The 19,511-nt window shown below is 44.4% G+C and overlaps 1 protein-coding gene across 1 annotated transcript in view; it reads right to left on the reverse strand.

The window, feature by feature from the left end:
• AGBL4 (AGBL carboxypeptidase 4) overlaps positions 1-19,511 on the reverse strand; it is a 1,134,440-nt gene that overhangs the window by 77,759 nt on the left and 1,037,170 nt on the right. The window contains exon 11 of the mRNA XM_072127046.1: positions 18,475-18,637. Coding sequence (XP_071983147.1) covers positions 18,475-18,637 — 163 coding nt within the window. The remainder of the gene's footprint in view (positions 1-18,474; positions 18,638-19,511) is intronic.

Consider the following 19,511-nt stretch of genomic DNA (forward strand, 5'->3'; position numbering starts at 1 on the left):
CTGCCACATACAGGCACTCAATCTATTCAATTTTTCTGGAGGGCCACCTACCTGCTCCTCTGGTTTGAAAACTTTTTGGGACTGCCACATACAGGCACTCAATCTATTCAATTTTTCTGGAGGGCCACCTACCTGCTCCTCTGGTTTGAAAACTTTTTGGGACTGCCACATACAGGCACTCAATCTATTCAATTTTTCTGGAGGGCCACCTACCTGCTCCTCTGGTTTGAAAACTTTTTGGGACTGCCACATACAGGCACTCAATCTATTCTATTTTTCTGGAGGGCCACCTACCTGCTCCTCTGGTTTGAAAAATTTTTGGGACTGCCACATACAGGCACTATCCAAATTAAATTGTCTCCATAGCAGCCTCCACACGTTGTCTCCATTGCTACCTCCAAAAGTCGTCCATATAGCTGCCTCCATACATCGTCCCTTTATCAAACGAGGTGTGTCAGGCAGAAATTTGGGTTGTTTTCATGGATTCCACATCAAAGTTGTTAACTTTGTCGCCACCCAGCTGTGTTATCCACAAAATATACTAATAAACTTTTATCATTTACCAATATTATTTCAGCGCTTCTTGCGCATCTGTTTACATTCCCCTCACCCGCCATATCCTAAACTTATAAGAACGCTACTACACTTGATCTTATACAAAAGGTTCTTAGAAGTGCTGTTTGGGGAGTAGCCTAGAGACAGGGGCTTGGATTGGCGAAAGCTCGCCTGGCAGCGGAGCGCCAACTCCATGCCAAGATCCAACTAACATAGTTTTAACTACAGAACCTTTAATCTACTACTAGTTCACTACCTCCATACATGGTCCCCTTATCAAACGAGCTGTGTCAGGCAGAATTTTGGGTTGTTTTCATGGCTTCCATGTTAACTTTGTCGCCACCCTGCTGTGTAATCCACAAAATATACTGGCAAACTTTTATCATGTACCGATATTATTTGAGCGCTTCTTGCTCACCTCCTTTGGTTCCTCTCTGCCACCCATTGGTTTGAAGCCTGAGTCCATTTAGGGTATGTCGCCATGCCACTCTCTAGCCTGCTGCCGCTGCCTCTGCATGCCGTCCCCTATAGTGTCAGGGTCAATTATTGCATGTTTTAGATGCTATCTAGCTTCATTCTGTCACTCTGTCATGGCCATGCTGTTGCCCATAATTTTGGCATAATGGTGCGATTAAGCAGCCTCAGAGGCATCCATGCATGCTGCCCCTGCTGTTTCCTGTCCATTTCCGTGGTGTTTCCATCCTTTTCTGAGGTTCCCAGGTGTTTGGCCAAGCTTCCCTGTGCAGAGCCTTGGTCCCCTTGAAAAATGCTCGAGTCTCCCATTGACTTCAATGGGGTTCGTTATTCGAGACGAGCACTCGAGCATCGGGAAAAGTTCGTCTCGAATAACGAGTACCCGAGCATTTTAGTGCTCGCTCATCTCTAGTTACATCCATGACTGCCTGGTCCTACCGGAGGAGGGAGAAGGTGTGGACAGAGCTGGATTATCAGTGGAGCTTCTGCACCGGTCCCCCCTATTCCTCCCTGGTTTGGAAGCTACATCAATAATTAGAATTTTTCCTACTTCTTCCTATTGTATTAGTGTCCTCAAAATACTGATACAATTGTGACAGAGCAGAGAGCATTGAGTTACTGCTTTTACTACAATATTGGCACTTTGCAATAAATAAGTGGGTTTTGGTTGTAGTTTGGGCCCTAAGTCACTAAAAGTTTCCCCATCACTAACCTAGGAGGCCTAAAAATAGTGAAAAATAATAAATAAATACAAATAAACTGCAAAATCTAAAAATTCTAATCCCTCAAGTGCACATAAAAAATATATGCAAATAAATTCAGCAACATGTTTGTTACCCATAAAAACAGAATTTGCTAAAAATTCATCATTCATCAAGGTCCTACAGTTCCCAAAATGGAATCAATAAAAACAACAACTTGTCCTGCTCAAAATGACACCATTTTGCAAAATTTTAGAATTTTTTTGAAAGCATTAAAACATAATAAAAGTTTAAAAATTGTGGTGTCTCCGTGATCTTACTGACTCAAAGAATGAAGGAGACGGGTCGTTTGGACCAAACAGTGAAAACAGAACCGGTAAGAATATGATGTAGCTGTGTTTTTATGTCAATTCCAACCAATTCGGATTTTTTTTCCAGCTTCCTCGTATATTTTATGGAATATTGAATAGCGTCTCTAGGAAGTGCAATCTGTAATTTCGAAAACAAGCCCTCATACATCTCTATGCATGGAAAAATAAAAGGGTTAAAAGTTTCGGAAGTCGGGGAGTAAAAAACTAACATGGAAAAAGTTGTTATAGAATTGATATAGTTTTTGTATAGCGAAAAGTTCTACAGTTTCCCAATAAACTTTTTGTATCAATTCCTCAGGGTTTTCTAGATCTCTGCTTGCTGTCATTTACCTGTTATTACACGGTGACATGCACCTGTGTGACATCACATAAGCAAGGAAATAATGAGCCCTGCACCTGTGTAACATCACATGAACAGAGATATAACGAGCCGTGTACCTGTGTGATATCACAGGACCAGGAATATAACGAGCTGTGCACCTGTGTGATATCACAGGACCAGGAATATAACGAGCTGTGCACCTGTGTGATATCACATGACCACGGATATAATGAGTCGTGCACCTGTGTGATATCACATGACCACGGATATAATGAGTCGTGCACCTGTGTGATACCACATGACCATAGATATAATGAGTCGTGCACCTGTGTGACATCACATGACCAGAGATATAACGAGCCGTGCACTTGTGTGATATCACATGACCACGGATATAATGAGTCGTGCACCTGTGTGACATCACATGACCAGAGATACAACGAGCCCTGCGCCTGTATGACATCACATGACCACAGATATAACGAGCCCTGCACCTGTGTGACATCACATCAACAGAGATATAACAAGTCGTGCACGTGTGTGACATCACATGACCAGGGATATAATGAGTCGTGCACCTGTGTGACATCACATGACCAAGGATATAATGAGTCAGGCACCTGTGTGACATCACATGACCAGTGATATAATGAATCATGCACCTGTGTAACATCACATTTCCATGGATAAAATAAGCATTGCACCTGTGTGACATCACATGACCAGGGATATAGCATGCCCTGCAGCTGTGTGACATCACATGACCAGGGACCGGTGTTTATCCACAGAAATTAAACAATGAAGCTTCCTATAAAATGACAGCAAGCAGAGATGTAGAAAACTGTAAGGAATTGATACAGAAACTATACTGGAAAATAGTATAACTTGTCATTACACAAACAATATTAATTATTTCCTGAAAGTGGACAACTCTTTTAATGTATGTTTTGGTTATGGTTTTGATTATCAGGGAGTTGGAGGCCCCACAGATATAAGGGGCAGACCCATGCAGTGTATAGGTGGGCCAGGGGAGGGGCTACCAGCTACAGTGATCCAGAGCACTTACAGTAGTAATGGCCATAAAGGTGGCAGGTTACATAGAAAATTTTAGAGACGAGAGGGGGAAGAGTGAAAAATTATTAAATGAGAGCAGCAGAGAAAAATACATAGACTGCAGCAGCTAATGGTAAGTTTCTATCTCACCCAAATTTACAAGAGAATAGTGAGTACCGTATATACTCGAGTATAAGCCGACCCGAGTATAAGCCGAGGCCCCTAATTTTACCACAAAATACTGGGAAAACCTATTGACTCGAGTATAAGCCGAGGGTGGGAAATGCATTGGTCACAGCCTCCCCAGTGTATATAGCCAGCCAGCCCCTGCCCCAGTGTATATAGCCAGCCAGCCACTGCCCCAGTGTATATAGCCAGCCAGCCCCTGCCCCAGTGTATATAGCCAGCCAGCCCCTGCCCCAGTGTATATAGCCAGGCAGCCCCTGCCCCAGTGTATATAGCCAGCCAGCCCCTGCCCCAGTGTATATAGCCAGCCAGCCCCTGCCCCAGTGTATATAGCCAGCCAGCCCCTACCCCAGTGTATATAGCATGGCAGCCCCTGCCCCAGAGTATATAGCCTGCCAGCCCCTGCCCCAGTGTATATAGCCTGCCAGCCCCTGCCGGACAGATCACACAGAAGATATATAGGGGTCGCCGGAAAGGTGAGTTTAGATATATTTATTTTTATGACTCGAGTATAAGCCGAGTTTGGGGTTTTCAGCACATTTTTTGTGCTGAAAAACTAGGCTTATACTTGAGTATATAAGGTATTTACTCCTTAAATGTTGTGTTTGATCATTCTGAGGGGTTCAGTGAGTTATGTAGCAGATTCTCCTCTCTTTTCTGTGTTACGCCCGCAAGGATTTGTTTTATTATCATCCAATAACTCTGTTAGGTAAGTACATTTTATTTTTCCTACTCACCTCCGCTCCAGCTTCCGAGGGGTTTTCAATGTATGACCCGTCCCCATTGCTTCAATGTATGACCTACCCTTTATGTACAGTAAAACATTATATGACATGATGGAAGTTTCTACTGAAGAATAAGCCGCACCGCGACGTCCCGACACTTCACCTTCCTACAGAGCGGTATTTAAAGTAAAGCGCGTCCGCTACTTACAGTGTAGTTAATGGGAAACTGAAACTTTCTGTTGACAATTTCCCTTTAAGGCTAATGACAGTGTCATGGATTAAGTGGTGTCTTTAGGTGCCGAGCTCGGTGTGAACTGTCAGGGCGCTGAGATGTATTAATTGCGGGTGACACATGAACAGAGGTACTAAAGATAAGCGGCGGCTAATGTGATAACATGTCCGTGCCTGCGGGGTCCCGCTGACCCCTTCCCAGCCTCGGGGCTTCCCTGTTCTCCTGACAGCTGGACAGCAGATAACACGACCTGGATTTACATTACAGAATTTCGGGCGTATGACCGTGCGCTATCCTCTAGGCGCCTCCTAATGTGTGATGTCCCCCAAGGTTTTGACTTTAGAAACTGAGCCTTAATGGCTGCGAGCGGCATCGACTGTACGAGCCGAGTTGTCACATCATTGATTAGCGGGATGAAGCTGACACTCAGTTTCGATAGAAGGGATCATTGAGTGATGTGCAGTAATCCTCCGACATGCTGCAGGATATTGAACGGAGAGCGTCAGCAATACTGAGCCCGACCCAGGCTCCTGAGCAGTAATTATAAGTCATAGATGAATCCCATACAGCTATGGACAGACGTGACTGAGATATTACTGCAGACAATGCTGCAGGGGTCTCCAGCTCCAGCTTCTTCCTATAAACGTCCTGTCACTTTAAAGGAAATCCACCATCAAAATCCATCATGATAAACCAGGGACATTACTCATAGATCCAGGCACCGGGACTGTGGTAATCTTCTTATATTTGTTATCCATGACCTCCTTCCTTCTAAAAATCAACTTTGCTAATAAGCCTGAAGTGCTCTGGGGGGTGTTACCATAGCCCCTCTGTGCTGTAGCTTCACAAGCTGTTAAGCTGTGCAGGAGCACTGTGTGAGTGGTAAGTTTGCAGAGGGGATGGGGACACATTGGGGCACATTTAATAAGGGTCCTAATTGCGCATTATCGTCGGGTTTGCAAAATTTTTCCGATTTGCGCCGAATTGCCCCGGGATTTTGGCGCACGCGATCGGATTGTGGCGCATCGGCTTTTACGAGACAGAAATGGGGGGGCGTGGCCGACAGAAAACCCGATGGATTTAAAAAAAAAAAAAAATTGTGTCACAAGAATAGCACTCACATACACCGAGACGGAGAAGGTGAACTCTGGCAAACTTCGGCACAGCAGCGACACCTAGTGGACATCGGGCGCACAACCTGAGTGAATCCCGGCAAGCTCCGAATCAGCATCGGAGAACGCACCGCTGGATCGCGACTGGACCGGGTAAGTAAATCTACCCCATTGTAACAACCTGTAAAGCTAAACGATGGAGGGGCTCTGGTAACAACCCCAGAGCCCTTCTGGCTAATTAGCATAATTATAATTGATTTTAGAAGAAAGGAGGCCATGTATAACACATATAAGAAGATTACCACAGTCCCGGTGCCTGGATCTATGAGTAATGTCCCTGGTTTATCATGAGGGATCTTGGTGGTAGATTTAAGGGGGGTCCCTGTCATTTGAATCTTCTCCTGAAGAATGAAAAATATATGAGCTGTGCATGAAATATATTCATCTCTTACTGCTATTTTGTTTTTTTGTGTTTATTTAACTCCCTACCTTCAAAAAGCCATAACTTTTTTTATTTTTCCATTTACAGAGAACCATAAGGGCTTATTATCTGCAGAACAAATCGTACTCTGTAGTTTAATATTCCAATGCAATGTACTGGGACGCTGGAAAAAAAACCCAATCGCACCATTTTGTTGCTTTGTTTTTACAGTTTTCAATGTGCAGTCAAAATGACACCTTCCATTTTATTTTTTGGGTAAGATACCAAATTGATATTGTTTTTTTAAATTTTTTATACCATTAAATAATAAAACCCAATCGAGATGGTGAAAATGTCTGTATTGCATTATTCTTACACCCATAACAAAAGAGATATAAGGAGCCGAGCGCCTGTGTGACATCACATGATCAGGGATATAATGAGCTGTGCACCTGTGTGACATCACATGATCAGGGATATAATGAGCTGTGCACCTGTGTGACATCACATGACCAGAGATATCAAGAGCCGAGCTCCTGTGTGACATCACATGACCAGGGACATAACGAGCCGTGCACCTGTGTAACATCACATGACCAGGGATATAAAGAGCTGCGCACCTGTGTGACATCACATGACCAGAGATATAAAGAGCTGTGCACCTGTGTGACATCACATGACCAGAGATATAAAGAGCTGTGCACCTGTGTGACATCACATGACCAGAGATATAAAGAGCTGTGCACCTGTGTGACATCACATGACCAGAGACTTCTAATAATGACAGCAAGCAGAGATCGCGGGAAAAATGAGGAATTGATATAGAAAGTATATTGGAAAATTGTAGAACTTTTCAAAACGTAAACAATATCAATTATTTACTGAAAGTGGACGACCCCTTTAAGATGATAAACATTTCCACTATTGTTGCCTTCAATAACGCCAGAACTGCTACATATTGGAACACAGCAGCAGTGTGTACTGAGCCTTAACCCCACGGTACCACCACCAATTATTCTAATATTCATCATCAGGGTGGTGGTAGAATGATTACCATGCATTAGAGTGGTGACCATATGTACAAGCCTAGAACAGGAAAAAGTTTTTATATCCTCATCAAAACATATTTATATGCAGCTACTCCAGAATATTGTGTCGCCCCGGGGCGGAGTCTCATCCGCTAGTGGTTCAGTTACTGTAGGGAGCAGCAGCTGTCAGGACGGATCACGTCAGCACCACGGACAGCGCACGGTACTATAACATGTAGCACTCACTGGAATCTCAACAAGCGGCCCGTGTATCAGTCTAATACAGCACTTGTAATTTGTTCTATATGTACATAACTATTTATCAAGCTACCCCCTGAAATACTGACCCATAGGGCATTATAATATAGGTGCACACTGTCTGTATCCTCCCGCAAAGCCAGGAACTGGTAAACACAGACAACAGACTTTGGTGTAACAGTTTATCTGTGTGAAACTGCAATACCACACATAGCCTATGAGCAAGAGTGGCGCTGTTTCTTTCAGCCATGGACTGATGTGATACAATCAATAATTCTGATGACGCTGCCTGAGGGGTGATGCTTTCCAGATCTCTCATGGTAATATATGTTCAAGTTATTGGGGATTAATATATATCCAAAGAGCCAAAACCAGGTGGCTAGGAGAGTAACCCTTTAAGTGCCCTTGAAAGGGGTTGGCCTGAGATTTTTTGAAAGGTGAGGTGTATTGCAAAATTGGTTGTCTCCCAATTGATAGGCACGGAATCCTGTATTACATGAATAGGATGTTAACCATAGAAATGAGTGGACCAAATCGGGTTTGGCGGTTTAAGTACAACCTTAAAAAATTGTTTGGTTCAGGTACCAACCCCGATTCGACCATTGGCATTTAAAGGGTTATCGCACACAATGGCAACACCAATCGTGAGTCTTGCCAGTGGGGATGATCCTGATCGCCGAACCCAAACTACAGCATGAAGTCCAGGTTTGGGGACCCGAATCTGCAATGTTCTTCACAGACCATTGCAGTTTGGGTCCACTCATCCCTATTTAACACTAAATCTTGGGCGAATGCTTTTAATAATGACTTGTCATCTAGTACAAAATTCTAAATGCCATTCCATGTGATTGCTGCTGTGCTCCTGATAAATTTGGAGTTGGTTTTATCAAATTCCGTCCACCGGTTCAAAAGATATGGCCCCCAAACTTTACATGTGAAATAGCTCCTTCTAGAACCTTGGGGCGGTACCCTTTATATCCCCACCTAGGGGCGTGTCTCTGACAATTGTTTGAAAATAAAAAGTTACCACCCCTTATTTTGATATTAGAAAATCCCAAACTTCTGGGGGCCATATCTTTTGAACAGGTGGACGGATTTTAGAAAAACCAACACCAAATTGATCAGGAGCGAGGCAGTAATCAGAAGAGTTGTGTTAGTCAGCCTTTTGTACTTGGTGACTGGTCCCCTTTAAGTGTCTCTTTCTGAATCCCTCTTCTCCATCAGTTAAGATGTAGACACGAGGAAACATCCATCTAGTAACTGATTGACAGATATCCGATCGTACGTTCCTGATATCTGCAAATAACGGCGCACTCCCGCTCATTTCCATCTCCCCCATGTGCGCTGTCAATAGCAAGGAAAAAAAAAATGTAAAATAAAAAAAAACACAACAACAAGCTGCTATTATTGTAAATCCGCTGCATTAGCGGAATAATCGCCGGCTTTGGATTTGTTGATCTACATTGTATTTGAAGTAAAAGAATATCAGAGGCGCGATGCAAACAGAAGCTTTTCGTCTGCCCGCCGCTGCCTCTGCGCCCGCTTCTTATTTAGCGTACCTACACAAGACAAAGGGGGAACTTTCAGGATTCTTTGGAAGGGATTAAACAAATTTGCACAGGTGACAATGAAAGGAGCGGGTTTGATGTATTTTAGGCATCCGGGGGGATGAATATATTTATGTTGTCAGTTCATATTTAGTATCTGTAGAATTTTAATATAGATGAACCTTCTGCATTGTTATTATTGTTATTTATTTATGGAGCGCCATCACTTCCACGGTGCGGTGCAATCAGTAACGGGATCACATACATTACATTAAGACAAGAACAAATGCAAATACAAAAACTACAGTGATCAGGAGATAAGAGGAAGGGGGACCCTGTCCATGAGGGCTCACAATCTATAAGGGAGGGTAGATGGTGACACGAGGTGGTGGGCGGAGCAGAGCAGTTATTGTGTGTTGTAGGGGATCCTGAACAGGTGGGTTTTCAGGTTACGTTTGAAGGTTTGGAAGGTGGGGGACTGCCATTTGGTTAGAGAGTTCCAGAGTCTGGGGGAAGCACGGAAGTCCTGGAAACGGTTGTAAGAAGAGCGGATGGTAATAGAGCGAAGCTGACGGTCCTGTAAGGATCGGAGATCATGTGTGGGGCGGTATTGGCTGATGAGGTCAGAGATATATGGAGGGGGAGGTTGTGGACGGCTTTGTAGGTCATGGTTAGTATTTACATTGAATTTGCTGGGCAATGGGTAACCAGTGAAGAGACTTCAGAGAGGAGAGGCTGGGAAGAAGCGAGGACAGAAGAGAGGAGATGGATTAGCTAGCGAGCAGAGTTAAGGATGGATTGGAGGGGTGGAGAGTCTGCTGGGAGATGATGCGGGAGATGATGGGGGCATGGACTAGTATTTTTGTAGACACTGGATTGAGGAAGAGTCGGATGCGAGAGATGTTCTTGGGATGGAGGCGGCAGGTTGTAGTAAGGGTCTGCATGTGAGGCTTAAGGAATAAGGCAGAGTCAAAGATGACTCCAAGGCAGCGGACGTAAGGGTCTGGGAAAGTGTGGAGCCATGAATTGTGATGGTTAGGTGGAGGAAAGATTATGAGTTCTGTTCTTTCCATGTTAAGTTTTAGAAAACGGGAAGAGAAGACGGAGCATATAGATCTGTGTGTCATCTCCATAGGAGTGGTATTGAAAGCCATGGAACTTAATTAGATGTCCTAGGCCAGTGATGGCGAACCTTTTAGAGACCGAGTGCCCAAACTACAACCAAGACCCACTTATTTATCGCAAAGTGCCAACACAGAAATTTTATTTATGATTTATACTCCCTGCTCTGTCACAACACCTTCCCACTCCTCCAGTAGTCCCAGGTAGAGCTGTCACTTTAAAATAGCTCTGTGCACAGCAAGTCCTGGGCTGTCTGGGACTGCAGGAAGATACCTGGAGTCATCTCTGGTGATGGCCTGAGTGCCCACAGAAAGGGCTCTGAGTGCCACCTCTGGCACCCGTGCCATAGGTTCGCCACCACTGTCCTAGGCCAAAGGGGTAGATGGAAAAGAGTAGGGGTCCCAGGACAGAACTAGAGGGACTCCAACAGAGAGGGGGCAAAGTGAAGAGGTGTGAGGAGATCCAGGAGAGGGCCGGGTCAGTGATGCCAAGAGAACATAGCGTCTGAAGCAGAAGAATGATCAACCATATCAAAAGCAGGGGACAGAACAAGAAGTAGGAGGACACAGTAGTGGTGCCTTGGCTGACAGTAGGTCATTAGAGACTTTGGTCAGGGCAACCTCAGTACAGTGATTGGGTCGAAAACCAGATTGTAGTTGTAGGTGGACCTAGGTGGACATTTTGTTCCAGGTGTTTTTAAGCAAATGGAAGTAGTGAGATGACGGTGAGGGGGAGAGCTCAGCAGAGTAGATGGGTCCAGAGATGGATTCTTTAGGATGGGTGTGATAGTTGCTTGTGTAAAGGAAGATGGAACAAGATAGTGAAAAGTTAAAGACATGAGATGAGCACAGTGGTAAGGTTAGGGATAAAATGCGACAGAATTGAGCCAAGCGCACAAGTAGTGAGATGTGAGCTTAATAATTCGTGGTGGAGTGCGAGGCGCTAACGTTTCCCTGTATATTTTTCTATGTTTTTTTTGATGATTTTTCTGCAGTAACTAATAAATCTATTTGATTATAAAAATTCTGATGAAACACCACTACATCTACCAGCATAGACTCAGGACTAGGGATGAGCAGACCCATTCGGATTCCTGGTTGTCGAGTTCAGCTGAACCTTGAACAAAAGTTCTGGGCTATACTTGATCGTGATGTTATTCCTTTAAATGCTGCAGCCATTTTCCAGAGGATCGTCATTCATTGGTGGCATTTGAGGGGCTTACACCTGAGATCAGTCAGTTCTTGCATCAACAAGTGTTCTGGCTAAAGTCCGGGTTCGGGGACCGGAACCTGCAATGTTTGGCACGGACCCCAACATTACGGTTTGGGTCCGCTCAACCCTCGTGGGGGGGGGGGTGCCTTGCTAGTCAGAACAGGGGTTATGCTATGTAATAAAGGTGCCATGGTGTAATAATAATAATTCCTTTATTAATATAGTGCACACAGATTACACAGCGCTGAGTGGAGTTTGCCAAATCAGCCCCTGTCCCCAATGGGGCTCACAATCTAATCACCCTACCAGTATGTTTGCTGTATTCCAGAACGAATGGAGTTACTTATTCAGGTTTGGAGGGGCTGTAAAAATAAGGAAGTGGTCATTGATCCATTAAAAAGTTTTGGAAGTAGTACAGTCATTTGATGACCGTCAAAAAATGGGGCAATTTTTACCTATTGGGATGAACTCCCAGAATGCCTTGCAGCGGTCTCACACTGATCCCCTGACATCCGGAGGTTGTGCTGAACATATGAGTGAGACGTTCGACTGAAAATAAAAGTATCAATACTGCAACAAAGGCAGAAACGGGAAAATGTGCCCCCCCCCATCTCCCGGCTCCTCCGTGTGTCATTATCGTCACTGCGCCTTTTAGGAGCCGTATTAGAGGGTGACAGCATTATCAGTGTGAAATCACTTTAAAAGTCTATAATTTGTAACCATCTGCTTTCAGCAACACTAAATTGTTTGAAGCGATCGCTATAAACCTGACAGGATCAGACAGAACATTTGATAACACAATTTCCATGTATGCCAAGCGAGGAAAAGCAAATAGTCATCAATTCCGATGGCTCCAGGTTTCCTGGCTTAGGATTAACCCTTCTATCCCCAGGTAGGTACCTTCCATATTAGAGTCTCCAATAATCTAAAACTCCGACCCCCTTCGCTCCTCACAGCCTACCGGGTCCTCAATTCGCCGCCTGAGGCGGGGACTTCACCCCGCCTCAGGCGGCAGATTGCGTACCCTTTAAGAGGAGGCACTTGGCCGCCAGTAGTATGGACTTCCCAATGGCTGGCAAGTCTGTACTACCTGAAAAATCAATTACAATGCCCAATGGATTTATGAAAAGTTTTGTCTTTATGCAGAAGTCTCTGAGGTTTTAGATCTCTCTAATAATAGTTCCAAATTAAAGTGGTTGTGCAGCAATGAAACTTTTATTTTTGCAAGAGGATCAGAATGGTTAGTGGACAGTAGTGGGCTGTTCCAATGCTTACTATATCCTTTCTGGCCTCTACTTCCTGTTCCTGTCCCGCCAAACAGGAAGTGCCTGCTCATCCAATCGCTGACCACATGAATAAGATGTTCTAGCCAGTTATTGGCTGAGAAGGCATTTCCTGTATCTTGAGATGACATCAAAGCTTTGATAGAGGTGAACTGAGCACAATTTTAACTCTTACTGAACCGGTTGAAAAAATTTTTATGGTGGAAAACCCCTTTATCAACACAAAATCTTGAAATTCTAGGTGGTCATACAGAAACCTCTACCATAAATCATCTGAAGTGACACAGACCTTGACTACTCTTAAATCCATCACAATGTGACCCCCCCCCCCCACCATGTAAATCTGGCTTATGAAGCAGAATGGTAATGTAATGGAGTCTACATAGGAACTCACTTAATTTTCTACTGTCAAATTACGGAGACATTTACATACGTACATTCGTCAAATATTCAAAGTGATCTTTCATAACGGAGACGTTTTATTATAGCTGACATTTCTCTGACATTTTCTTTTAAAGGAGAAATGAAGGTAATTTGTTTTTCATAAAATCTAATTTATTATTTAACATTATTAGTTTTTTTTTTTTTTATTCTTTGGCTTTTTGTTATAACTTTGTTAGACAATAGCGGACAACTCGAGCCGGGGGAGTATAGTAGGTTCTATGGGTCTGGGGGTTGGAAACGAATCAAAATCCTCCTTGTCGGGTTTTGAGGTTTGAGAACGGACACGGATATCGATATTTCGCTGGGGAATGGTTGTGATTTGGCTTATGGGGGGAGGGGCAGAGTTCCATTTTTGCATTGCAAAGGCTGAAAATGCACAAGGGAGTCTTCGGCCACCATTGATGATCCAATACGTTGCATCCTTTAATTGTCGCCACTGCAATATTTTCTCACGAGCCCCAATCGTGATTATTTTCAGCACTTTACTGTCAGATGGCCAGAGTCAGACTGTCTGCTTAAGCCCAGAACCACTCATTCGACAGTTGAACCTGCAATAAAATGGGTGTTCCTGGGCTGAAGTAGACAGTCTGACTCTGCCCATCTGACTATTAAGTGCTATATATATAATGACATTGATTACTCAAGAACGATGGGGACTAGAGAAATAATTCTGGTTGTGACAAAATTAGGGAAACGTTACCTATAAGAGGGTGGATACAGCTGGGATTGCTGAAGGTAGTGAGAGGTGCTTTTTTGGTTATCCACAAAGCGTTGCTTTGGAACACACACTTCTGTCTGGTTATGATGTCTTTCAGGTGCTTGGCTGATTGACTCATAGGGGCTCATTTACTAAGGGTACGGCACAAACGTTGAATATTCTGACGATTACTGTTTTGTGCCGCATTTAAAAGCAGATTGTGGTGCACGGGATTTGATTTTGGCGCAAACGACTTTCATGCGACAGAAATCGGGTGGCGGGTTGACAGAAAATCCATCGGATTCGGACAATGCGTGGGATTTAACATTCAAAATTGTGTCGCAAGCCATGCACTTACATGCACCGGGAAGAAGATGGTGAACTCCGGCGGACCTGAGCGGGGAAGCGACACATGCAGGAAATTGGACACATTGGGGCAGATTTACTTACCCGGTCCATTGGCGATCCAGCGGCGCGTTCTCTGCGGTGGATTCGGGTCTTCCGGCGATTCACTAAGGTAGTTCCTCCGCCGTCCACCAGATGTCGCTGCTGCGCTGAAGTTCCCCGAGGCCCGCCGGAATGCACGAGCCTATACCTGGTGAAGGTAAGCGCGGGTCCCGCGACACGGTTTTTTTAAAAATGCGGCGGTTTTTCCGAATCCGTCGGGTTTTTGTTCGGCCACGCCCCCGATTTCGTCACGTGCATGCCGGCGCCGTTGCGCCAAAATCCAATCGCGTGCGCCAAAATCCTGGGGCAATACAGGGAAAATCGGCACAAATCAGAAATATTCGGGTAACATGTCGGGAAAACTCGAATCGGGCCCTTAGTAAATGACCTCCATTACCTTAGTGAATCGCGGCAGCTCCAAATCCCTGTCGGACAACGCACTTCGAGGATCGCGACGGGACGGGTAAGTAAATATGCCCCATTGTGATAGTGATGCCAGTGCCATAGCCTTCATACCCATAGGGTGGCAGGCTTCACTATGGCAATATCAGAACCCATCCAAAAGTGCGTGGTCCGGAGTAGCGTTCCATGGGCTGCGGAGTGATGGGTAGACGAGCTGCTATAGAGTCTCCTATGCATTGTATACTAAGAAAACTGAATAGTTTGCTTGTTTGATCTTCTAAACTCTCTCAGAAACAGAAGCAGCACCACAAAGAACATTATAGAGAAGAACTGAGCAGTATCAATGTAAATAAATCTGTTTGTGGTCCACACAATATAAGCTGTGGCCTGTGTGCATGTGGCCTCTTTCTCAGTGGGTGGATCATTCTTCCTCCTCACCTTCCCTTCATGTTGGCGCATGTAATCTGATCCCTCTGTGAGCCGTCTGTCTTTGGAGATGTAAAGCCAATAGGATGTTATTATTAATGACAGGCATAAAAATGTTATTGGGCCCAAAAGTTACATTTGTTACAGGGACCGCTACTTACCATGTAGTGTCATGTAGTGTAATGCCAGTGTATTTTCATGTACTTGGCCCCTGGAGCACCAGGGTAAAGGTGAGTCTGTCTGATGTCATAATTTCCATTACAAGTGCTGTTAACTCCATAGCAAAAACTGTAAAAAAGGATCCCAAACCACATTCATTGGGGCTCATTTACTAAGGGTCCGTGGAGCGCATTTTCATCGGGATTCCTGTCGATTTCCGTTTTGCACCAAATTGCCCCGGGACTTTGGCGATCGGATTTTGGCGCATCTGCGCCGGCTTGCACGCAACAGAATTCGGGAGGCGTGGCCGTCGGACAACCCAACAGATTCGACAACACGTGGGATTTAACATTTAGAAATGTGTCGCAAGACGTGCACTTACAAGCACCGGGAAGAAGAAGGTGAACTCCGGCGGACCTCGGTGCAGAAGGGACCGAGGGATCGCGACGGGACCGGCTAAGTAAATCTGCCCCATTGTCTTTACCAGTAGGTTCAGATGTTTGAAATGTTGTGGCATAATGTGCTCAGTGATGTCACAGTACAGTGGTAATACACACAGTGATGTCACAGTACAGTGGTAATACACACAGTGATGTCACAGTACAGTGGTAATACACACAGTGATGTCACAGTACAGAGATAATATACACAGTGATGTCACAGTACAGGAATAACACAGACAGTGATGTCACAGTACAGGGATAATACACACAGTGATGTCACAGTACAGGGATAATACACACAGTGATGTCACAGTACAGGGATAATACACACAGTGATGTCACAGTACAGGGATCATACACACAGTGATATCACAGTACAGGGATAATATACACAGTGATGTCACAGTACAGGGATCATACACACAGTGATATCACAGTACAGAGATAATACACACAGTGATGTCACAGTACAGTGGTAATACACACAGTGATGTCACAGTACAGTGGTAATACACACAGTGATGTCACAGTACAGTGGTAATACACACAGTGATGTCACAGTACAGTGGTAATACACACAGTGATGTCACAGTACAGGGATAATACACACAGTGATGTCACAGTACAGGGATAATACACACAGTGATGTCACAGTACAGGGATCATACACACAGTGATATCACAGTACAGGGATAATATACACAGTGATGTCACAGTACAGGGATCATACACACAGTGATGTCACAGTACAGAGATAATACACACAGTGATGTCACAGTACAGAGATAATACACACAGTGATGTCACAGTACAGGGATCATACACACAGTGATGTCACAGTACAGGGATAATACACACAGTGATGTCACAGTACAGGGATAATACACACAGTGATGTCATGCTATAGTGATAATACACACAGTGATGTCACAGTACAGGGATCATACACACAGTGATGTCACAGTACAGAGATAATACACACAGTGATGTCACAGTACAGGAATAATGCACACAGTGATGTCACAGTAGAGAGATAATACACACAGTGATATCACAGTACAGAGATAATACACACAGTGATGTCACAGTACAGGGATAATACACACAGTGATGTCACCGTACAGGGATAATACACACAGTGATGTCACAGTACAGGGATAATACACACAGTGATGTCACAGTACATGGATAATACACACAACGATGTCACAGTACAGGGATAATACACACAGTGATGTCACAGTACAGAGATAATACACACAGTGATGTCACAGTACAGGGATAATACACACAGTGATGTCACAGTACAGGGATAATACACACAGTGATGTCACAGTACAAAAATATGGCCAGTGCTGTAGTTGCTTCTCTTAGATGATTTGGCAAAAAAACCCAGGAAACTACAATGATGTCTCCCATCGGCTGTAAGAGTAGAACATGGCGGCTGCACTGATCTGATATATCACGTCAGAGAGAAATGGAGATTGGATCTGGAGACATGGCGGCTGGAGAACACAAAGAGAAATGGCTGTGACGGGGGGAGATATAAGAGAGAGAAGAGTCTGACTGGTTGCAAATCAAATTAGTCTCTGAGATTCTGCTTCTCATTGATGGGATTCCTGGGCACATCCGCTCTCACACCTGCTTTACTCACTGATCTTCCCTAAGCAGGGTCATTTTTTTACCTACAGACCTTACACCGGTGTAATCCAGGCTTCCAATAATCTTCCTGATCTCCAACGTGGGTCGAGCCTTAAGACTACGGATGGACGTAGTGAGTAAAGACTCTCAGATAAACGCGGATCTGCATAAGCCTGGTTGATCCCTGACCGGCTAGAATTTTGATGTAACAAGTTTTGTAGAGTCTGAATCAGAAACTCCATGAAAAGTAGCGGTAGTATAATGGACTATTGTGAGTCCGGGATTATGTCACAATGGTTACGTATATGTTCTTATATCGCCTGTCACTGGATAAGGAGTCCTGTGCCCATCCATTGAGCCCCCGCTGATCTCTACACTTTCAGTCCCTTAGACTTTGAAACATCAAACAATCTCGTCTTCCGCTCCGTTCCTCACTGCGGTGGTGAGGGCACATGGCTCCCATTCTAGTAAAAGTTGAGGTGTATGTGTTCAGTGTAGGTACCACCCTTGTGTAGCTACTCACTTTGTGGATTGTCAGGCCACCACGTTGTTGGTTTACGCCCATGTGACCCACTTAACTTTGGATAATCGTTGCTTCTCGTTAAACTATTCTGTAACCATCATGCCAGTTCCATAATCTTTAGTAAAGACATATATGCAGTGTCTCCCCAACTCTGATCCCATGCTGCCTATCCGGACCTCCTGCCTGTCCCCAACTACGATTCTACTCAACGTCTCTGTACCTCGCCTTGGCCGCCACCGCAGACAAAGTCGCACCTGTGGTACCACGCCGCAGCAAGTCCGACCCACTTTAAGGCAGGCTCTGGTGAAAACCGGGTGCCACTTAGACAACCTGGTCGCAGGTTTCGGCTTACATCATCATCGGCGGTGGTCCAGTGGGTCCACTACCCTGGAGCCTGACAATCATACTCCATCCTATTATAGGTTCCCAATTATACAAGAGGTGGGCCTGAACCCCTGGGAAGTCCCAACCCATTACTGTTTTGCATTAACATTTTCTACAAATATTGGTATAAACTCATGAAAGGATCTATGTTAGGAATATATGGGTAAATATATGAAGGTTTGTTAAATTTTGTTGCCATAGATATCTGATTCATTGACCAATACGATACCTAAACTTCTCACAGGTTCATTATATCCCTTATCTTGTGTATCAATGTTCTATGTTAAACTTGTTATAAAAGGATACAGGCTTCTTCAGTATAAGGTATAGCAGAGGAGGCTCCGCCCAGCATGTAGCTATAGAAGGAGACTTCTAAGGTGTAACAATACGAAGAGTTGTCTAGAAGACCTCCAAGAAATCTCCTGCCCGTTCCAGCTTTCATCGTGTCTCTGTTGAAGGACGTGCTGGACTATGGAAGAAAAAAAAAATGGAGTAAAGATTTATGAGCCATGAAAACCTGCCCTGACCTGTAATCATTCATGGAACAAACCAGGTACCTTATAGATAATGGGAAATACATGGATTTTGTTGCGTGTATAATAATATGCTGGTGCCGTGCTGGTCTCTTCGATGGATTGTATGGAAATATTAGTGGAATATTGGAATAGTGGAATTAGTGGAAAGGGTTTGCCAAGTTTCCTTGGGGCTAGGGCGACTAAGAAAAACCCAATGCTCCAATATCCATTTCCAGGGTTGTGTCAGTCTCCCAACCTTTGGCACAAGTAGCTTGGCCAGAAATTAAGGTTGTCAAAGGACTGGTTTGGCCAAACAGGGTCTTCCTCACACCTTTGGAGGTCACTTCCAGGTGACGGTCTGTGGTCTGAGGGGTCACTGATTGGCCAAGCCAGTCCTGTGACCCCCTGATGTTTATCCATTTAAGGTATCATCCATATTTAGAATTTTCATGATCGAATTCTGAGTTAAAGAGTAGAACAAATTAAAGGGTTTTCCCCCCAGGATAGGTCAGATTTCTAGGGGACCAACTGTTGTGAACACAGAGATTTTCTGCCTATGATGGAAGGGCTGCCATATCTTCCCCACTCTCTCACACCCTTTCCATGACCCTTAGGCCGGTTTGGTTAGGTAACATATAGGAGTAAGCAATCATCTTATACTATTAGAGACTGAGAAAACCAATCCTCCTTCTTAGACTGGTCTCCAGGCTCCTGGTCACTGACAAGTTCATATATCACCAAAACAATTAACATGAGCAGCAGTATGAAAATGAGAGCATAATTCTTACAAGTCTTCCCTCTCCGCCACTGATATATGGAGTATAAGGA

The sequence above is a fragment of the Engystomops pustulosus genome, chromosome 10, assembly GCF_040894005.1.
Source record: "Engystomops pustulosus chromosome 10, aEngPut4.maternal, whole genome shotgun sequence".
Classification (NCBI taxonomy): Eukaryota; Metazoa; Chordata; class Amphibia; order Anura; family Leptodactylidae; genus Engystomops; species Engystomops pustulosus.